This window comes from Columba livia, chromosome 5, assembly GCF_036013475.1.
Source record: "Columba livia isolate bColLiv1 breed racing homer chromosome 5, bColLiv1.pat.W.v2, whole genome shotgun sequence".
NCBI lineage: Eukaryota > Metazoa > Chordata > Aves > Columbiformes > Columbidae > Columba > Columba livia.
In genome coordinates this window covers 36,118,116-36,138,913 of record NC_088606.1, presented here as the reverse complement: position 1 = coordinate 36,138,913, position 20,798 = coordinate 36,118,116, and the positions used below count along the sequence as shown (strand labels likewise).

At 35.9% G+C, this 20,798-nt stretch overlaps 1 protein-coding gene across 4 annotated transcripts in view; it reads right to left on the bottom strand.

Moving 5' to 3' along the window:
- The window catches only part of PALS1 (protein associated with LIN7 1, MAGUK p55 family member), a 58,697-nt gene that overhangs the window by 22,676 nt on the left and 15,223 nt on the right, over nt 1–20,798 (bottom strand). For 2 of the 4 annotated variants that reach the window (XM_065064349.1, XM_065064352.1), the window contains exon 2: nt 6,420–6,933. In XM_065064349.1, the coding sequence (XP_064920421.1) occupies nt 6,420–6,786 (367 nt within the window). In that variant the 5' untranslated portion in view covers nt 6,787–6,933. Of the gene's footprint in view, nt 1–6,419; nt 6,934–13,599; nt 13,681–16,070; nt 16,156–20,798 lie in introns of all 4 variants that reach the window. The other 2 variants (XM_065064350.1, XM_065064351.1) reach the window with 2 other exon arrangements.

The window sequence follows — 20,798 nt, the reverse complement described above, 5'->3', positions numbered from 1 at the left end:
ATGCTTTATGGGTGCTTCTAAAAGACCGTCAACAAATTTACGTTTTTTTTAAACCAATCTGAATTTCTGTAAAGTATGTTAGTTATCAATATTAAATACTAGAGAAACTATCTAAGACAAGGAATATGAGTCATAACTATAACGTGTATAAACCCAGGTAAGAAATCCTCAAGCAGACAAAAAAACAAAACAAACAAAAAACAGTGGATTTTTTTTAAGCCTGAAATAAGTTACATACATTCACACGTTACTGGGGGGGAGAGGGGGGCGTTGGGGGAAAAAAAAATAAAAATAAATCTGTTCAGCTGCAAGAATCTTGTGGGGCTTTTTTTGTTTGGTTTGGTTTTTTTGTTTGTTTGTTTTTGTGGTTTGTTGTGTTTTTTTTTTTAGGGAGGGGAGGGGGCGTGTTGTTTTTTGTTTCTTCTTTTTTTTTTTTTTTTTTTTTGTTAAGAAATTAACAACAAAGAAAAATCCCCAATTTTTAAACTGTCAGTTGATACTGAAGTTTATCTCCTGGTATCAAACTATCAGCTTTGAGAATTATTTTTAAGTTTTAGCAACCTTCATTTATTCAGTATGAGCTAATTAAATAATATTAAGATAGGAATGCCATCAAGACATCAGCTAAGTTCCTTTTTTTTACCTTGAAAAAAAATCACAGTAGATACCAATCAATAACATGGATACATTCCGTGAAGAAGTTTCCTTTACCTCTTTTTAACCTCAAATTCACCAGTACACTGAACACAATGCTAAACTCAAGCTTGTTGAGCACAAGATTGAAATGGTTGATAAATGGGCACATGAAAACTGTACAGCCTAATAAAATATGCATTGCAAATAAGTTTAATGGTTTTAATTTCAGACGAAGCACATGTCCATATATGTTTTCAATTCTGACTTTCCAAGTCAGTCTTCCTGTAATAAAAGGAAATAAACAATCCAGAGCTATTACTCCTGTACTTTAGTGTCTGCAGGTCAATTAAAATAATAAAAACCTCCGAAACCGTTTCACACATGCTAAAAATATCCTACCCACCAAAGGTCAAGGGTTTCTTCCTGTAACCACCAAGAAACAAAGGTCAATACAAAAGCTGCCTGGGAAGCTGGGATACCGGCTGCGCAGAATATTCCACAGGTGAAATCCAGTACAGCTCATAACACCAATTAAGGCGGTCGATGTCTCACTAGGGAACTGCATACACAATACACTGCCTATCACACAGGGGAAATGTCATCTAGAGATGGCTAAAGAACACTCTACAAGCAAGAATATTTGCTAAATAGGACCTTGTCAGCTGAAAAATGCCTTGCCCAGAGGAGTATGCAGACGGCCAAAGCATCTCAGCAACTGATTCTCCCAAGTCTGAGGAAGTGCACTATTTTCAAGCATTAAAAAAAAAAAAGTAGTGTAAACCAATCATATGTTAAAGTTCCTACTGATGCATATTCAGTTAAAAAATACACTGACCCAAAATTCTGCTATTTGTTACTGTTACCATATTCAAAAACCAGTGAGGCATTATAGAAGAACCTAACTTCTTCTAACTCTTCCTATGCACAAATTATTTTATTCCATTACTTCTGAATTTTCTGTCTCCCCTTAGATATCTGAGAAATACACACATATACACACACAATTCTTTCTAATACACATTCCATATAAGATTTAAACACACACAGAAAGTCAGATATCTTATTCTGCATATTCTGTTTCCAGTACTTTGCTAGCTCCTTCTGCCACCCTTTCTTACAAACTACCAGAGCACTCTCCTTCCCACATAATTCCCTCCTACACTGAGTGCATCTGTGCTGGATGCAAAAGTCCTATACCAAATGATTTCCCCCCACCATGACATAGCAAACAAATACCCCCCTCATAAAGATTCTGAAAGAGAAATAATGCTTGAAAGGAGTGAAATGAAACATTCTCCAAAAGCTATCAATCCATATCTTAGTCACTTGTTTAAAGTTAAAAAAAACATACACATAAAACCACTTAGAAATCCAGCTTTATGCACACCTAACTCTCTCTAGGTTCCCATTTCTGAATTCTAAATCACAAATTAGATTTCACTGCAGTATTTTTTTTAGTTTTTGTTTTAAAAGAAACAAACCAAACAAAAACCAGAAACAAAACAGGTAACGAAAGACACTTCCTAGTAAAAGGATTGTCTTGAGGAGAAAGAAAGAAAAAAAAATAAATCAGTAAAAGACTAACATCTGCATTTACTCACAGAAAAATGTCAGGGTTCTTTTGCAGAATGAGTCCTTTTTTTTAATCCCAGATCAACTGGCAATCAACTACTTTTTATGAACTTTTCTTTTATAAGAACGGTTGCAGCCTTTTTTCCATTAGGCTATGAAATGGCTGGAATGTGAATGAGCACTGTGAGATATACACATTAATCAAAAGACTGCCGAGGCAAAACTATGCAACTGCAGGGGAGGACCTGCGGTCACAGCTTAATATGTTAGATAAGAAAAAGAAGAAAACAGTTGTTGTTTATCACCTTAAACAAAAAGTTATGGACAGCAAACTTAAGAACATAAAACTGGCTTTATTACATGTCAGCAGCAGTATCTTGATTCCCAAGCTTTTTTATAGATCTCTGGACTACTTTGTGTGCTGGTACTAGCACATAGCGTACATATGCTCTATGTATTACTTGAGTCACAAGGCTAAGAAAAGTGCTGTTTTATCCAAAACTATTTTGAGAAGTTTATTTATAACATTTATGAGTAAGTTTTGCCCAAGGTATAAGAACAAAAAATAGACAGCTTTTCCCCCTAAAAAAAAAAAAAAAAAAGATATATAGCCACAAAAGGTTTACTTACATGAAATGTCAGTTACTTGTTTAACTACATTACCTAAATTAGCTGAATGAACAGCAGCAAACAAAAATGTTTCTACATTTTGTAGAACTACATTGCAGTGAAAAAGCCAGTTAAATACTTATATGCACATGTTCTAGTTATTTCCAGTTAGACAGCTGTCTAAGCCATATGCTGTTTTGATAATCAAAACAATTTTAAAGGACATGTTTGTTACGGTTCCTGGTTTATTTTTATAAATCACATCTGATTTGTTTAATGTAGTCTGCCTTTTTGTTGTTGTTGTTGTTGATTAAAATGCAAAGATTAAAGACTTGGCAACGATCTACCAAATTAGACACTGGCAGTTAAGAAATATTTTCAAAACTAAAAATACAGACAATCATGTCAATATCTTTATTTAAAACACTATCTTTAAGCAGAGGCGCTATGGATTGACATACAAAAAAGCCCCACCCACACTAAAAAGCAAAACTAAAATCAGTATTTTTAAAAAGAAATGAATAATGGTAGTTTAATATCTATATTTCACTAGCACTTGCCCAGGTTTATTTGGGGTTCTCCTAACAAAGCTTAGAGATTTGTGAAAGTGGCTAAACACTCTCACCTGGACAACAAAAGCAGGAAGATGGAAAAAGTCAGGAGCAGTGTAGATCAGAAATTCAGTATAACCAAACAAACCGTGAAAAAACTCACACACTAGCAGTTATTTTTTGGAGAAAGTCATAGCCTAGCAAGTTTCTTTAAGACCAAAAAGTTCTACACATAAATTTAAAAATATCTGGCCTCTTCAATCAGGTATTCAATAAAAAAGCAGTAGTATTAATGATGATGGTCTCAAGGAACCGTATTATTTTGTGTGTGCATATATATTCATAAGGCAACATCCCTAGCCCTGATGCTAATCCAGAACAGAGAGCTTTCAGAATTAAAAAAAAAAAAAAATTAAAAATTCCTTTGAAATTGATCGGAAGTGTCACATGTTAGAACAACTAATCCAGAAACTGGAAAAAGGACACGCTTACTAGTGGAAGAAAATTTTGAAAGAAACTAAATTACTGCTGAAGTAGTTTGTTAAATTTAAAATTATTACTCTAGTTTTGACAGCACTACAGATAGAACAGAGGCTCTTCAGGGACTATATAGATTAATAGATCGCAGCATTTCATTTAGAACTTTTTTTTATGTTTGCAACAACTCAGCATCACAGTCCAGTGAAATCAAAAGTATCATTCTCAACAGGAGTGCTAAACTATTATAAATCCTCCCTTCTTAAGTCTATCTAATCCAAATTGTTAATATAATTCTGACTGGCAAGGAAATAACAATAGGATATTTATATGCCTGTCAATATTACATCATGACTTCTCTCATCAAAAGATATGCTTATGAAGCCCTAATTCAGCTCCCTGGTGCATATATGGATGTATCATGATTTAGTCTAATTACATCTCCTAAAGTTCCTTGCCTTTCTAGCTCAAAGAACATAACATATTCATTCACCGAGCTAGTCAATACTTCCGCTCTATGCACATTCTTTTAAGCCTTATTTACTGCAATTTCAACTAGACATTGTTCGTCTCCTCATTTTCATGGTATCCAAACACTGAGGGAAATAACACTTGAGGGGATAGCTAAATCATGCCTTTTATTACCGTTTTTACAGAAATACGCTGACAACAGAGCAATGACAAGATGCAAGCTTCTATTTCCAAAGTGGAGTTTTGCCCTTGTGGACAACATCATCTAGTCATTTTCCTTCAAGATGCAGCTTATCCTATATGTTGCTATTTCCTAATTTACCTCTTTCCACATACACAGCTCTATATTCTTGTCTCCAGTGTTTGGTGTTTTCCTTCTTACATCAAGTATTCACACAACTCTAGTTTTTGTTCAGACAAATTTCCCCACTTCTCTTCTTGATGAGCCAAAACGAGTTTCCTCCTTCCAATTTTTCACAACTACCGTCTTTTTCTGACAATCTCTCAGCTTCCCCCACAGCCTGTACTCATTTTATCCCCACACAGAGATTTTCAAACAGCCTTCTGTCATCATAGTGATTTCTCCACCACTGTCTCCTATTCGAACAGCTTCAGTCTACCCCTGCTCCATACTGGTTCTCAAGCTTGCTAGATCCATACTTGTTACTCATTTCTCATTCCTACCAGCTTCCATGACCAGCTTCTTTGACCATTGGTTTCTATCTATACTGACCTCTCAGTTCTCAGTATCTCTGGCATGAAACAGCCTCAGCTTTCTAATTCCAAGGCACACTCTCCTCCCTTCCATAGTTCTAGTTTCTAATTCCTTGTGTAGTCAGTCATCAGAGCTTTTAGGCACTGTGGCTAAGCAAGTCGCAGCAGAAGTCACTTCTACTGTTTGACATCAATCTTTTCGTCTTCTGCTTTGTGTTCCCTCTTTCTAATAAGAGAATTTCACAATCAAATATTTAACACTTCATAAAGTACAGAATATGCTCCTTTGACAAGTCCTGTGCTAAAACAGGGTCCACCTGCATTGTTGGTAACTGACCCTGCTTTCACAGCAGCAGGTTGGATGGGCTGACTTACTGATGGCCCTTTTCAGCCTAAAGTTTGCTAAGGAGGGATTGATAGAATGAGGATTACCAGACATTACAGAATAGAGCCATGTCTTTAGCAGGAATGTTGTTCAGGCACACAAACACTAAAGATGAAGAAACAAAAGGAACAATTTGATAGCTGTTTTTCACTCTGTGTTCTCAATTACCAGCCAAGAGAGAACAGCAACAATCTTTAGTGCAGCCCCCCCCCCCCAAAAGGCACCTTTTTAAAGCAGTCTGGATCTTCGAACAATATAGATTTGGAAATCTGAACTAAACTCCTAAAAATTCCAGTGCCTCTTTTCACTCCAGCAACACATAACCTTTTAGACAAAGAGGTACTTACGTTTGAGGAAGAAAAGGTTAGAAACATTTTCTACAGAAGCACAGTGAAAGCAATGACAGCTATGAAATTAACAATTTCAGAATCTATTTCTTCAAAAATTACTAACATTACATTTTCAATGTCTAAGTGCCAAGGTAAGCAGACTTTCACAATCAACACCAACACTTTTAAGAGAAAATGTAAGTTATATCAGGTGACAACTGATAATGCAAGACAGCCAGAATAAGAAGAAACCACCAGCATGATTCTCTTCAAAATATTAAAAACTCTTGTGTTTTAATTTTAAATGACAATAAGTGTTTATTTGTTGCTTATTCTGCTCTATGCTTCATCAAACATAATAAAATTAGGTATTAATATTACTTGCATGGTTTTCCCCTGCCTAAAGATGATGGAGACATACACTTAACTCATTAGTTATCTGCAAAGTATTTAACTGTTCCCCAAATGGAAAGGTTTTGAACACTTGCTGAGGCACATAAGCCTGATATTTGACTATATAAATAAAAAAAACCCAAAGAACCACAAACCCAAAGGACCATAAGACTTTAAATCTGTATAGCAAGAATTAACTAAATTAAATTTTCAGTGGCCTAAAAGAACATGAATACCAACTAAATACTTTCTCTTTTAGCCCATTCACTGCATTTTACCTACCTACTGTCTTCACAGTATAATGAGGGCTCTCCAACACAATTCCTTCTTCTGTGTCAAATATTGGATTATCTATTCCAGTTTTAGGAGGAATTTGTGCCAGTTTCTTTAGCCTCATGGAAGCAGTAAGGTCCAGTTCTTGTTTCTTTCCCTCTTCTTCCCGTCTGCGCCTCATGTCCTCCTGCTGCTGGCGGATTCGCTCAAGTTGGGCGCTCCGCCGCATGGGCATCATCCTGGAGCCCAAATCCCCAGGGCAATCAACAGCCATTTCTCTGTGCTTCTGAGATTCCTCAGGATATGCAAGATCCACATTTTTTGCTTCACCATCAGAATCTTCAGCGATGTGTCCATTCATGTGAGAAGTTGTCATGATTATCTGCAATTATGCTTATTCTCTTCAAACAGAAATGCTGCTACTAGGCCAGTTTTTGTTACGATGTTGCGTAAAATCCATTATAACTTCAAAAACACTTTGCTTCTATCACAAGACAGTTGAAGAGACATCCAGGAAGAAAACCTGATGAAAGATATTCAAAAGAAGTTACTAAATAACTGCATAAATAAGAAAACACCCAAGACAGTTCTCCAGGTCCCCAGGCATCAGAACAACGAAACTTTTCCTCCACATTTACATAGTGCTTCTTCCCCTACTAAGAACTACAGAACCTTCACAAATCTATTTCACTAAACTTCATGTGCCAATGCTGGAAAAGGAGTACTGTTCAAACTAATTCTAAAGACTCCTACAATTCCCAGTCAAACAGTGGAGATTCTGCACTTAACACACACAATTGCAAATAAGCAGTTTTCTGAAAGTTCCCACCGTGTTTTAATTTATCCCTTCATTCTTTAAAATTCCAACATAAACCATGCTTAAACAGGAATCACTTGTTATAAATGACATGTTCACAAGAAATTTATGAAGTTAAACACAAGTAAATATATTTGCATTTATTACTCATAAACGGAGGCATTTTTATACAAACATTGCTTCCCAGGTTCAGAGAAGACAGGTTCTTCCAAAAGATAAAATCGAAAGCAGTCTGGAGCTGCACTTAAACAATTCCAAGCAGGGATACAGTCCTAAAACAAGGGTTGGACAGTTCAGATTAGCAGCTACTCTTAGGATTTCCTCTAGGTATGCATTAAAGCAGAAAGTATTAACTACATGAGTAAAAATCCTTGTGTGGGTGTACACAGGTATAGATTTGACAGAGAACAATAATTCACTTCCACAGTCAAGCAGTGACATTCCACCATACCATTCCACCCTAATCTGGTTCCTCATTCCTGATGATTCAGGCTAAAGAACTTCAGTGTCTTGATATATATACAACCACTCAGCTCTTAAACATTATATAATACGTATAACAATGTGTTTTATACCACATTGCCTTTCTGTATCACAAAGCCAATGATATGTTATCTTCAATATGCTCAAGTAAAAGGCCATAGAATTAATTAATAGTTGTGTACAGTATTGCCATTACACTTTATTTTTCAAGTTCCTTTTTCTCTCTTTTTTTTTTTAATTTGCTGAAAGGAAATGCTATAAACAGCTGAATTTTTTATTAAACACTGGAAACACCAAGACAAAAAAAAAAAACCTAAACAACCAGCTTTCTCAAACCAAATGTTTGTGTTTGGAGGAGGAAGGGAAGGATGCTTACAGTGTAATTAAGTTGAAAATTAAATACCAATAGTACTGTTTTGGAAAAGCAGCAACATGACCTCCTACACAAGTTTTTGCCAGCTTGCAATTCTAAATAAGCATAGCTTTTCATTTTCATAAGGAGCAATATACAGCTACATACAGCAACACCAAAACTATTTTTTTCACTTGTTTCCCACTTAGTCACTACTACCAGTTATTACTAAGACCTATGAAGTAAATATTAAAGTATTTGTATGGTAGTAAAAACTCTTTGTCTTTAAAAGATACTTAATTGCACTGCACTGATACGCAGAGATGATTTCAATGCTCAAACTTCCCAGATTCAGAAAAAAAAACAGGCAACAAAAAAGACCATCAAAAGCTACACAGTTGTGGGGCTGGCACTGCAAGTACCACGCAACTACCTGGGGCCTCTAAAACTTTCAGCTAGTACCCAACCTAAAAAGAACAGCTTTTTGAAGACTACAGTAACAAAGTTAGCATTCAGATGGGGTCATATAAAGCACCATATCAAAAAGCAGCCTCCAAAATTCAGAGAAAGGCAGGTAACAATTTAACAAAACTATTCTTGGAAAGCCACATTTCCCCTTCTGTAAAGGCAACTTCACTGTACAGAATTACCAGTCCCAAAAAAGGAACTCTCAGTAGGTACAAGAAAATTGCAAAGAACACTAATTTAACTGTGGATGGAAGATAATTCAAATTCTCTTTCAACCACATTGTACTGGCCATAGCTTATCTGAAGACAGAGCCTTTTGAAAGTCACATTCATCTCTTTTCAACTTTGACAAGCTGAAAGAAAACTCGCATTCCTCAGTTCACGTGGTACAACTAACAGGTGTCAAAGCAATTTGAAGGAATGAATAATGTCCATCTACTCAGTGCTAAAGTCAAACTGTCTGAGGAGATGCAAGAAGTAAAATGCAACTTTAAAGATACCATTATAACACTCCGTCATGCGTAAGCTAAATAATGTCAACACTCACTGAAGATAAAGAATCTACACATGATAAAATCAAGTTGCTGGCCAATATTTAATAAGTGATCAAAAATATTTATGGCAGATTTAGCTACATTTATTCTAAATTTAAAAGTACTAGCTACCTAAGATAAATAGTATCTTTTGAGATTAACTCAGAAAAAAGGTACAATAAAAACTCATGTATATGTACATATAATAAGTTTAAAAATCTCTTTATAATAAGCACTGAAGACCAGTAAACAAAAATATTGTCTGAGGTAAATACCACTAATAGGCAACATTAGTTTGCCTTTTCCAATACTTTATATGTACTTTGTATCTTACTTGGAGCTTCTACTGAAAAGAGTAACTGAGACATTTAAGCTGCTCACATTCGCTATTTAAGATCCAAGTCAGTTAAGAGAGAAACAAGAGTTATAGAAAATTTGAGTTCTCCTGCAGTCACACTTTAAAAGCAATATTCAAAAACCTAGCAATAAAGTTATAAGAGAATTTTAGGAGAATTTTAAATAGAAGATATTTTTGGTATCCTAGAAAGTTAGATGTCTCTGAAGCAAGCAATAAGGAGTACAGGCAAAGTAATCACTTTCAGGTAATACAAATGATGATATGAAATAGCAGTTATCAGGGCAGCTTAAAATCTGACGCTATCAAAATATCAAACCAACACCACAAAACCCCATCCCCCCAGATATAACTGGTTGGTAATCCATAAAGGCATAGGCACGCTCTAAGTCTGGAATGCTGGAAAAACTTCATTTAATCAAAGAACTTCTGGTAACGAGTGACCCCTTCCAAACCTAAGCCACTGTTCTTTCTGCTTTTTCAAGTCTGCTTCAGACATCACAAATACTCACCTTGAAGAGTTTTGGAAAAATGCCGCTGCCCAATTACAAACAACAAAATAGTCACGTAAGGAAAAAAATTCAGATCAGCTCTAAGTCCCTCGCTACAATGGTCCTAAGGAATTTAAAATGTAAAATATGACACTGATAAAATGTTAACTCAGTTCTCAAATTAAGGTGTGGTGTAGCTGAGGTTAAAAATAAGATTCAGCTTGAGGAAGGCACCATGAACAGAACATTATTCTAATCAATAAGCATGGTATCAAAATTCTTATGACGAACAATTTCAGAAACAGTTTTCTTGGTTTTTCCTTCTGAAGGTTTATTTTGCATTTTTAAAAAATTCCAAGATAAACAACAATAAGGGAAGGCTGTTATACAGTCTGTTCTCTGCAATCTGTGGATCATCCAATAAACTAGCTTTTCAGCCCAAAACGACCTTATTTCGTTCCATTAATTCTTATAATAAAGAATTTGCAGACATACTCAATCATACTGATTTTTATTATGCCGTATGCAAAACATACAGAGGAATATTTGGAAATAACAGAATTCTTCTCCACTTTAGAGCTTGGTATTAGCAACTCTTATATTCGTTAGATACGTACAAGTCTTTCTGTGTTACACAAAGTTTGGTTGCTCATAGTTTAACAACATTAAATTACGGCTTTGACTATCTTCCTTTGAACTGCTGACACCTAGCAGGGGAACCTTAGGATTTCCACATGACACACAGATCTTTCCAAATAAAGCAGATTTATGACTGTTTTCTGTCCAATTTCATATCACAAGCCTTACCAATGCAGTCCTGGAGAGCACACGTGAAATTTTTGCCCCAGAGAGGAGGGTTTATATAAACTGCTAACATAAGTACAGCTATTGAGAATGAGCATTTCAGCCACCCCAATCATCGTCAGTCATCACACAAGAATTTATATGTGAAGTAATTATGAATAACAAACAAACTATATTTCTGGTGCAAATTCAGCAAAACAGCAAAATCAAAGAAAACAGAACAAATACAACTACTGTCTTGCTAACTATACTTACTATTCTCAAAAATACTGTATTTTACAAGCCACACACCATTCTTCATATTGACCTCTAAAAATGTCAGGCTTTAATCTTCTGTTTAACAAGCCTGAATACACTAAACAAAACACAGACCCCAAAAGCTCTGTCGAAGAATAAACATAAATGCTTGGTGTGCAAGACAGATACTAGTATAAAATACATACTGACAGGGACAGAAAGAGAAGTGCTGTAAGGTGGTTTCCTGGGGACTGTGTCTGGTGTGCACAGCAATCCTAATTGCTTTAACAACTGAATTCTGTACAGTAAAATTAAATTTGTCTTGCTTCAGCAATTTCCAAAGAGCAGAAATTACATTTTCTAGAGGCTGAGGTTTTGTGCTACATTTTGGTGGTGTTTAAAATTCTTTCAACACTAGAAGTATGACTAGACTTGATAGTTGCCTTTTTAAAATTCATTCAAGTTGCAAATTCTGAACGACTGCAAGGGAGTTCAGTGCTCGCCCCCAACTGAATTTCATTAGTTTTGGCACAGCTGAGAATATAAAAGCCCAACCTAGTTCTGTAACTGTATTATAAACACAAGAAATAAATATTTATATCAGACACAGTGCAAAGGATTTATCATCAGCTGAAAACTACGATAGACACAGTATATTAAAATATTCATTAAAACCAACGGGAATATGAATTCTAGGTTGCTGAAGTAAACTAAAAGATTAAGATGCTTCCTGATATCTGAATTATGAACAAAATATGAGCATAAAATTATGCCATAGATCGCTGCTACATGTTATTAATGGCTCATATAATGGTGGGTTTACTGTTATTTTTACTCAGTAGTTCAGATTTCTAAGCAAGGAAAACCTAAGTCATAAAAATTGCAAAATAACAAAGCAAAACATTTTTTTTCTTCACAAATAGAAGCTCAGTGTAGAAACAAAAGATCCTGGCTTTCCCTGCATCATCTCCCAAGTATCATGTGTTTCCTCAACAGTATTTCATTGAGTGTGCAAGATTAAGAGACTTATATAAAGGAAACCACAACACGAACCACGTTGCACAGCGTAAAATTAACCACTACTTGATGAGAGTTAAAGACTTGAGTTTATGGTAGAAAATACTTCACAGATATATCATGTAGAGCTTAAGAGAACCTGTAATACCAGGTACAGAGTGGAAAAGGCTGATGTTTTTCAAAAGCAAGTAAAAGTTACAGAACCTATGACACCTTGATAACATCTTCGATAATTTTTAAAAATTCTGTAATAGAAAATAAGAATTATTTTTTAACTTTGCAACACATTCAAGATTGCAACTCTGGCATGGTTTGTTTGGGTTTTTTAGTCTCCAATATTTTATATGATCTCCTCTAATTCGATGCTCTAGTGTAGTCTCAGTATTGGATGAAAACTCTCTCCTCTAATACCCAGCTGACTCTTATTTCTAATAATTTCAGACCAGGGTTTGTTATCAAATCTGCCAAGCACAGTAACTCAGTTCAACATGTTTATTTCAAAGGGTTTTCAGACATGCCAAGAGGTTTTAACATTCCATGCTCACTTAAATGTGCAAGATACATGGATCAGCAGCAGAAAGGGCTAAACCCTCAGAAGGAAAGTCATTTTCATTTAGTGTTTTCTAAGTTACATTTGTACACGAGGAACCATAATGTTAATTCCGCAACATTAAAAGCACAGAAAAATGGATTAAACTGGAAATTCAGATGCTAAGGGTAGATTCCAGTTTTACAAACTGTATAAACAAATTGCTTGACACACAAACATTGGAATTTATAAGCACATTTTTTAATTGCATTGGTAGCACATTTAAGAACTGTGCTCTATTTAAGACACATTTTATTAGGCTTCTTTATCTGTTGATGCGGTAGCAACAATCAAAAAAGTCACAGCTCGAGAACTGGCTAGTCTACATTATCAACTTGAAAAGATACAGGGCTACTATCTCCTGAACAGATACTAACGAAGTGTTTTTCATGAAAAACATGGAGCAATAAAGAGAGCACATCATGTCAATCAACAGCCACATCACTCAGACCTCTCCTCAGCAACTGCACCTTTGCAGTAAAATATATGCAATGTACCTTTGCAATTTCTGTGTACAAACTGTATGAAATTATGACACTCAGAGTATATGTCATAATTTCACTGTGTATTTACACATGAGAGTGGATTTTAACCAGTTTCTCTGTAGAAGCATAAACTGATTTCTAAGGTATATCCAAAGATTATTTTAAACAAATACTCAGCGTAATACAACACTGTTCTTGTTTCAGTCATGGTTGTAACTTTTAGTCACATCCGACTACTAGATATATTTCTAAAAGAGGTCATCTTTAATTTAATTAACCAACGCAACAGACAATAGTGTGAATAAACAGTTCTTGCTGCCTCAAAATTAAAAGCAGAAATGCAAGATGTGCAATTGTTAACACGAATCAAAGTACTCTCTTTCGTTGCCAATTTTCCAAAACAGCGACGAGTCACCTATGTGTCCCCGGGGGGGCGATGCCCGCAGCGCAGCCCCACGGGCAGCAGGCCGCACTCTCCGCCGCAGCCAAGGCCCCGGTTGCCATGGCGACGACTCTGCCGGCTCCCGTCGCGCCCGGGCCGAGAGCCGCGGGAGTCACCTCAAGGGCCGGCCGGGCCTCCTCGGCCCGCTCCGCTGCCTTCCCCCGGAGTTTGAGACCGCGGCAGCCCGGCTTCCAGCCCTGTTAGGAACAGAGACCATCACTCACATGCAGAGGCGATAAAACACTTTGTGAGTTCTGTCAAGCTTGGTCAGCAGATGGCTGGAACCTATCACTATGCTGCAGTAGTGATGCCAACAAAACCTTTGAAGTACAGCACTTCAACAGTTCTGTTTAAGTCAACCATCACAAAACATACAGTCTCAACGATTCAGGTGGGTGAAATCAGTTGAAGAGATATGTGGGATACACCACGGTAGATTACTTTTAATAATATTTTATCTCTGTTAGGTCTAAACACACTAATGTCCCTTAGAGTAAGCCTGATCTAAGCTTTACGAAATTTAACGGGCTGATTTTTATAAAAGAAACAACACAGCAGTCATATGAAGAGGAACACTTACATCTTATTTAAATTCTTACAAATCTCTGTGAAAAACAAACGTTGCATTAGAATCTCAAAAATGAGACCCTTTAGTCAGTTAAAAGTGCTAGCACAAGTCAAGTAGAACCACTGCACAAGAAGCTTTCTTTAGACTTAAATCTGACTTTCCACTGAATGTTTTCTTCTTGGTTACACAAATAAATAAAATGCTTCCAAAGCTGACAAAGATTAAAAGCAATTGTTGAAAACACTAAGGATAAACATCTTTCTTACATGCCACAATTCCATTTGTTTTAAATGTACACTACCACTTACACATCAGCATTGTTTAACTTCTACTCAAACCGAATGAAAAACAGACATGAGGGGGTGGAATCACTACATGTCAGGTGGAATCACTACAGATGTATTGGGGAGAGGGAATGACAACAGAAACAGGTAAGAGTAGACTTCAAGAAGCTCATTGCTAAAAATCACATCTACATAGAAAACCCGAACACTTTTACCAAGGTAATTCAAGCAGATTTTAAAATTCAATAATACGGTATTTAACTTTTGTTTACATTTTGCCATCTGTATCATCTATAAAGCTCTGCCACAGTGTGATGTGTTTTTAACACTTGTGAGCAAGTCCTAGTGCCAACAAGACCTAAATTTTACTTCAGGTGAAGAGCATGGCAGAAGGTAGTCTCTACACCAATTAATGAAAACCTGAAAAATGAAACATGCTCAGTTTCAAAAAGTAGCCCACAGAAAAAAAAACAACGCTATAACTCATTAAATGGTCTGACACCCACATTACTCTAACCCAGCACGTAAGATTTACTACCCTGGCATCCCACTATGGCATAGATTAATAGGCTACAACTATGCATACGTTTGAATAGTCAGCTCTAATCAAGTCCTTAGCACCGGCAATCCCCACTCAACAAGAAGCATTTATTTTATACATAGATATGAGTGGATAACATGGATGTCTATGGGCTGCAATGAAAAGATGATAGAACAGTGAAAGAAAAAAAGCATTATCTTAATTTAGCAAACGTTTTTCCAAACGTTTAAAAGCCTTCAAGCACAACAAATGAAGAGTAAAGAAATTCCTAGAATTCCAGGGGATGTTAACAGATCTCACAAGACAGCCAGAAGCACGATAACAAGATAGTCATTTCTTATCACCTATTCACAGACAGTTAAGACTTAAGATTTCATTGTCTTAAAAATAAACATGCCTGTCCTTGTTTTAAACAGTTGTCTTACTTTCTGTGAAATTAAAAATACTGCTGCTATTTTAGTTCTTTCCCCCATCCCCTTCACACAGTATCCTTTTTGGCTTTGGCTCTTGCATCCTGGTCTCATTTTAATCCCCATATTTTTTAGCATGTTATTTTAAATGTCAATGTTTGCCACTGCTTTACTACGTAATATTAACAGTAAATGTTTATGAGTAGCAATATGACACTTTCACTTGAGAGACGTGACCGATGATATGTAACTATACTAATCCCAAATTAAACTGAATATACAATGTTTAATAATTTACATCTCATCTGACATCTAAATTCATATGAAATTGCATTACTTTAGTCCTCCACTAGCAAGTTGTTCTTAAAACATATTTACAGTATTCTGAGAAAATATTTTTTTTTCTTACTCACATTTTCATATTCTAATACCTGGTCAATCTGACAAACTCAATTAGAACCACCATCTAAAGAAAAGGGACAGACCTTGCAGGCTTTCATCCAAAAACACCAAAACGTTAGCAATCTAGATCAACAGTCTCAAAGAGGCTAGATCTAGGGGACCAAGCCCATCTTTCAACTTGCAATAAACTTGCAAGTAAAGTCTCATAAATATTATATAATAAAGATACATGTGCTAGCCTCTTATGTGGCCTCCCCCCTTGGGCTCTCTTGCAACTCTTTTTTGCAATATCATCTGAATGGATGACAACAAAGTGATTATTTCTTTTTAATGACTGTCCTTAATGATTTAACCTGATTAGTTCTGTGACTATATTACTCACTGCTGTGTGAGGGGGAAAGGAGATAAGGATCTTCTGACTTTTTTCTGACCACACAAATAAGTTGAGACTTCTGAAGATTGAAATTCTGAAATATAGAACATAAAAATTGTATGATCTATGATCTCTGCACTTCACAAAACTCTGTCACGCACTCAGAACAACCACAGTTCATTTGAGCTCTTCTCTAGTTCTTTACAGGAAAGAAAAACAAAACAGAACAAAACCAAACTGTTTTATATACTCAGATCTCTGATGTCACAAGTTTTTAATTCCCAAACTCATCTGAGATTGTGGTGAGTGTTCCACTGAGCAAATCCCTAATAACTGCTGCATAAATTTTAGAAGTTTCCTTCTGAAGGTTTTTAACGTCATGGACATAATTCCCTAAGGTTTTCTCTTTCTAATTAACATCATCGGTATTTGCTTTTTCTGGAGGACACTGTAAGCAATGCGTATCAGACATGCAGTGTATGACAGTTTTTTTCTACAATAACCCATTTCAATATTATTACTATGGTGATATACCGTGTTAGACAAAGACAACAAGCCCTTGCTACCACAGAAGAAAAAAACCATCCTCAACCAGGATAAATGCAATGGATAGTGAAGGCAAATATATTTGGTCGCAGTTTGCAGAAAAGATTATGCCCACGTGAATTCAGGTACATGAAATCTGCTGCAATGTCTCTCACTCCTGAGAAGTTAAGACAAGTAGCAAAGTCAGAACTCAAAATTTTTCAGACTGAGACAACTGTTCAGAATTTGCAAAACGTTGTAGTTTCTTTATAATGTAGCAGTCACTATTTAATATTTGAAGAACATTTCAGTAAATATTCAGGGAAATCACGTAATTCATGTTTGTGCACAGCTAACTTTTCAGCTGCTAGCACATAACAAAGCTGACTAGGCTTTCAAGTGTGCCCTAGTTTTGGATCCGTTCAAACAGAGATCTCATAGTTAATGAATTTATGACAAGAACCAGAAAAAAGACTGTCAAGTATGATTCCTTGGACTGTTAAACTGGGCTAGTTCGCTGTTCCCAAAGACTGCAGTATCATAACTCTTTCTGTTGACTACTCCTTTACCCTCTCCACTTTAGGGCTGTACAGCCAATACCTCCTCAGAGGGCTTTGAAGCCTATCAAATCTCCCTGTGAGTCACCTTAATTCAACAAGACTGCAAAATATTACAAAATTGTTTTGCTTGTTTGTTTTTGGTTAAAGTGGCATGCTAAAACAGCTCACAATTATCTGAAAGGTGACAGGACTGGCACAATAGGTAGGAGCAAGTGGTTGAGACCAGGAAGGTAAAGGTGAGGACAGACAGAAGCAGAAACTCCCCCATCGGCAGCAGAGAGCCAGCTCCAATAGAACCGCATCATATGGAACCATACTATGTGAATTCATCCACTTGCCCCCACAAAAAAAAAAAACAACCCTCACGAGCTATTGATTTGAAAGAGCTTTTCATCCTAAAAAACTCAAGCAAATCTAAAAGAAAAAAAAAAAAAAGTAGACAAAGGAAAAAAAAGAGACAAAAGATAAAAAGAGCCCAACCACCACAAAAAAGCAACCACACACCTATAACCACTTGCATCTCTTCCTGATAATGTAAGCAGGACAGTTAAAGAAACAAAGAACCTATTAGTTTCTCTTAAAAGGCAAAACCTGAGACACCATGGGTGTAAGGGACTGCAAAACTTGCATTCATCTCTGAGCGTATTTCCTCCCAAACAGAAATGGTAAATTGAAGACCCACGCCTTGAGAACATTATTAAAGGAGGTCCTACTGAAAAGTCTGAACATGTCTGCATGTTCATTACTCAAAGATACTCAAATAGTATTCTAAACCTGTTATCTTTGTGTAAATAGTATAACACACTAGATGAGAACCCAGAACTCAGAAACAAAAGCACTTTTCTCCCTGCTGTTGTTGTTGTTTGTTGTGTTTTTGTTTTAGTAGACAGCAATAACAGATAAATCTTAATTTTCTCTGTGCTTGCAGCAGAAGCCATAAAATGGTACACCTACTCATCAAACACTAATGGAAATAGAAGTACTACTACCTCAGGCATACATATACCTATGTAATTGAATTCACATGTGGGTAACCACTTGGAAATGGGTGAAAATTACAAATCACCCTTATTTCAAACCTTCTCAGTATTTATCACAAAGATCTGTTAAACTTACAGGAACAATGCCAACCATGACTGAAGAACTCATGCTGATTTCTACTACAACGAAATACTGCTGAACAAACTTATACAATCTAGTAACTTGAAGTACAGGTCATGAGGAAAACCTGTAGAAAAAGACTTTAGATAAAGCATTAGTAACATTTCACTATAGGATGTGAAAATCAAATGCTTTATAAATAATCCATATTACTAGACTTCATAAGAAAAATGCATGAGAAAGCTTCACAAAGGCTATAAAGATATAACATTAGAGACCTTCTGTACCTGTCTCTATCTCTCTCTCCAATTAAATAAAAGTGGACTCTTCAGCCTTATGTTAGCAGTTAAAAACTTAAGACAAAATTCTGACAGGAACATACTCATTTCCGCAAATTAAATTCAAGAACATAAGCTGTGTGGCTGCAGAGCTCTTTCACAGCTCAACTCTTTTGCTAAATCAGAGAAAGTACATTCATTTTCCGCATCCTTGTTAAACCAGATGTTCTTTTTATTAAGAAAAACATCATAAAATTGTAATAAACTCCTAGGAATGTAAGACTCCCCTCAACCTGAAGAAAGGCAACCTTATTTTGTATGTAGTGGTGCAATAGTCCTGTCCAGAAAACCATATCATCACTTGAGCTGTTGAACTAAGAAATTAAACATTGCTATACGAAAGCCAGGGAAAAACACGGGTAAGCTAAGTGATGTAAGTCCCTCGGCAGAACACTCAAATGATGCTAAGGAACAAAGATTCAACACCTAGGAAAGTGGAATTCAGCAGAAATCTCTCTTTGCCTAAGATCATGGAGTGAATCTCCCAGTGCAATTTACTTGCAACACAGCATTTGAACTTGAGGAAGTATTTCCTCTTAATTCTTACACTAATCAAGCTGAAGATGACTCTTCAAACAGTTGTGTTAAAAATTTTATTTAAAAACAACCTCTTCCTTCTTTGATAGCATCTTTAAAGCCCTCTTCCCTCCTCTAATTTGAAAGTTGAAAGCCGAATACTGATTTTCATTTCTTATATAAAAAAATCTCCCATCTTCTTTACTATTCTGTGACAGTGAAATGGATAAACAGCAAAATAAACGTTAGCCTATACTTTGCATTTGCTACCAACAAAACCCAAAATAAACAAACATAAATTTTTGCCCTGTCATTAGAACTTTCTAAAGTATCGGACACCTAAATCTAGTTCACAAACTTGTATTAGCTACTGTTACACTGCAATCCAGAAAAACCTAACAGCAAGAGAAAATGGAAATTACAACCCAGAAACAGCCAGTCAGTCTTCCTAGCTTTCTGTACAAGTTCAAAATTAAATTTACCTTTCATGTGTATTTTTTACTGTTACAACACCTGAAACAGGTTTCTCTACAGAAAAGTAAAAAAGTTATTCGGACATCACTTCTACCTGAAATGAGTGCGCATAAAAATTACGCTAAATCAAAATTTAATGGATACAAGATGATGAAACTTCTCTACAACACACAAAGTTTTCTTGCTGATGCCAGATTTCAGCAATTCAGGTGTTTTGTAATGGGAAAATGGGAAGAGAGGTAGAATGTTTTTAACTGATGAATGTGGAATATCTTTGCATTTCACCATACAATGAAATAAACTGTATAGGTATTATACCAAGCAGCACTGAGCATTAAGAATACATTTTTAAAAGTATCAGTCACACACCTAACCCCTTAAACAAATACCTAAAGATTAAGTTTGTACAAGTTCTACATACCAGTGATGCAAACATGTTTATGTGTATTACACCAACATAGCTGATAATCTCTTTAAATAAAAAAATCACAACACTTTATTGCTCCAATATTTAGAACTCAGTCATCAGGTACTTCTGAATCAGAAAGTAAGAACTCAAGAACTCAGTATCCCAAAACAATGCCCAAGACATAAATCGTAAACAGTGCTATTTACAGCCACTTTAGGAATCAACACCTTCGCTAATCATTGTTTAGTTTCTCTCCAAAAGAACCATAGTATTGACTCCTCTGGAACAAACTCATTAGAAGTCTGAGCTTCGTAAGAGCATATTGATGCCATCCAACTGAAGGCAAATTCCTATTAAATTCAAAACCCTAGAGCCAAATTTCCCCATAATTAAGCTTATCCAAGAATGTAAGCTGCATATTTGGCAGTTCTACTTTGGGTTAAAGAGTAAAGCCTTCAGTAAATTAGCCTTTAACAACTTTTACTAGACTAATCCTCTGAATAACAAGAACCATAACACTCTGGGCATAAGGTGCTTCTTTCTTAAATTCACATTTACATAAATGAAAAAATATGACCTTTTAAGTGAAACTATCATTTTGCAAATCCTTCAATAAAATTATGATCCTGGATGCTGCCCTCTCATGCAGAGACCACACAAGACAGGTGTTCTCCTCTAGAGGCGGAGACAAATCAGTAATCTAATACCAGCCTCATGTACAAGACTGCACTGGTAACAATCTAAGATACTGAAGCATTCCAGAACACACTGTTAAAATTATGCAGTTCTCCCAAGCAAAACTGATTACTAATAT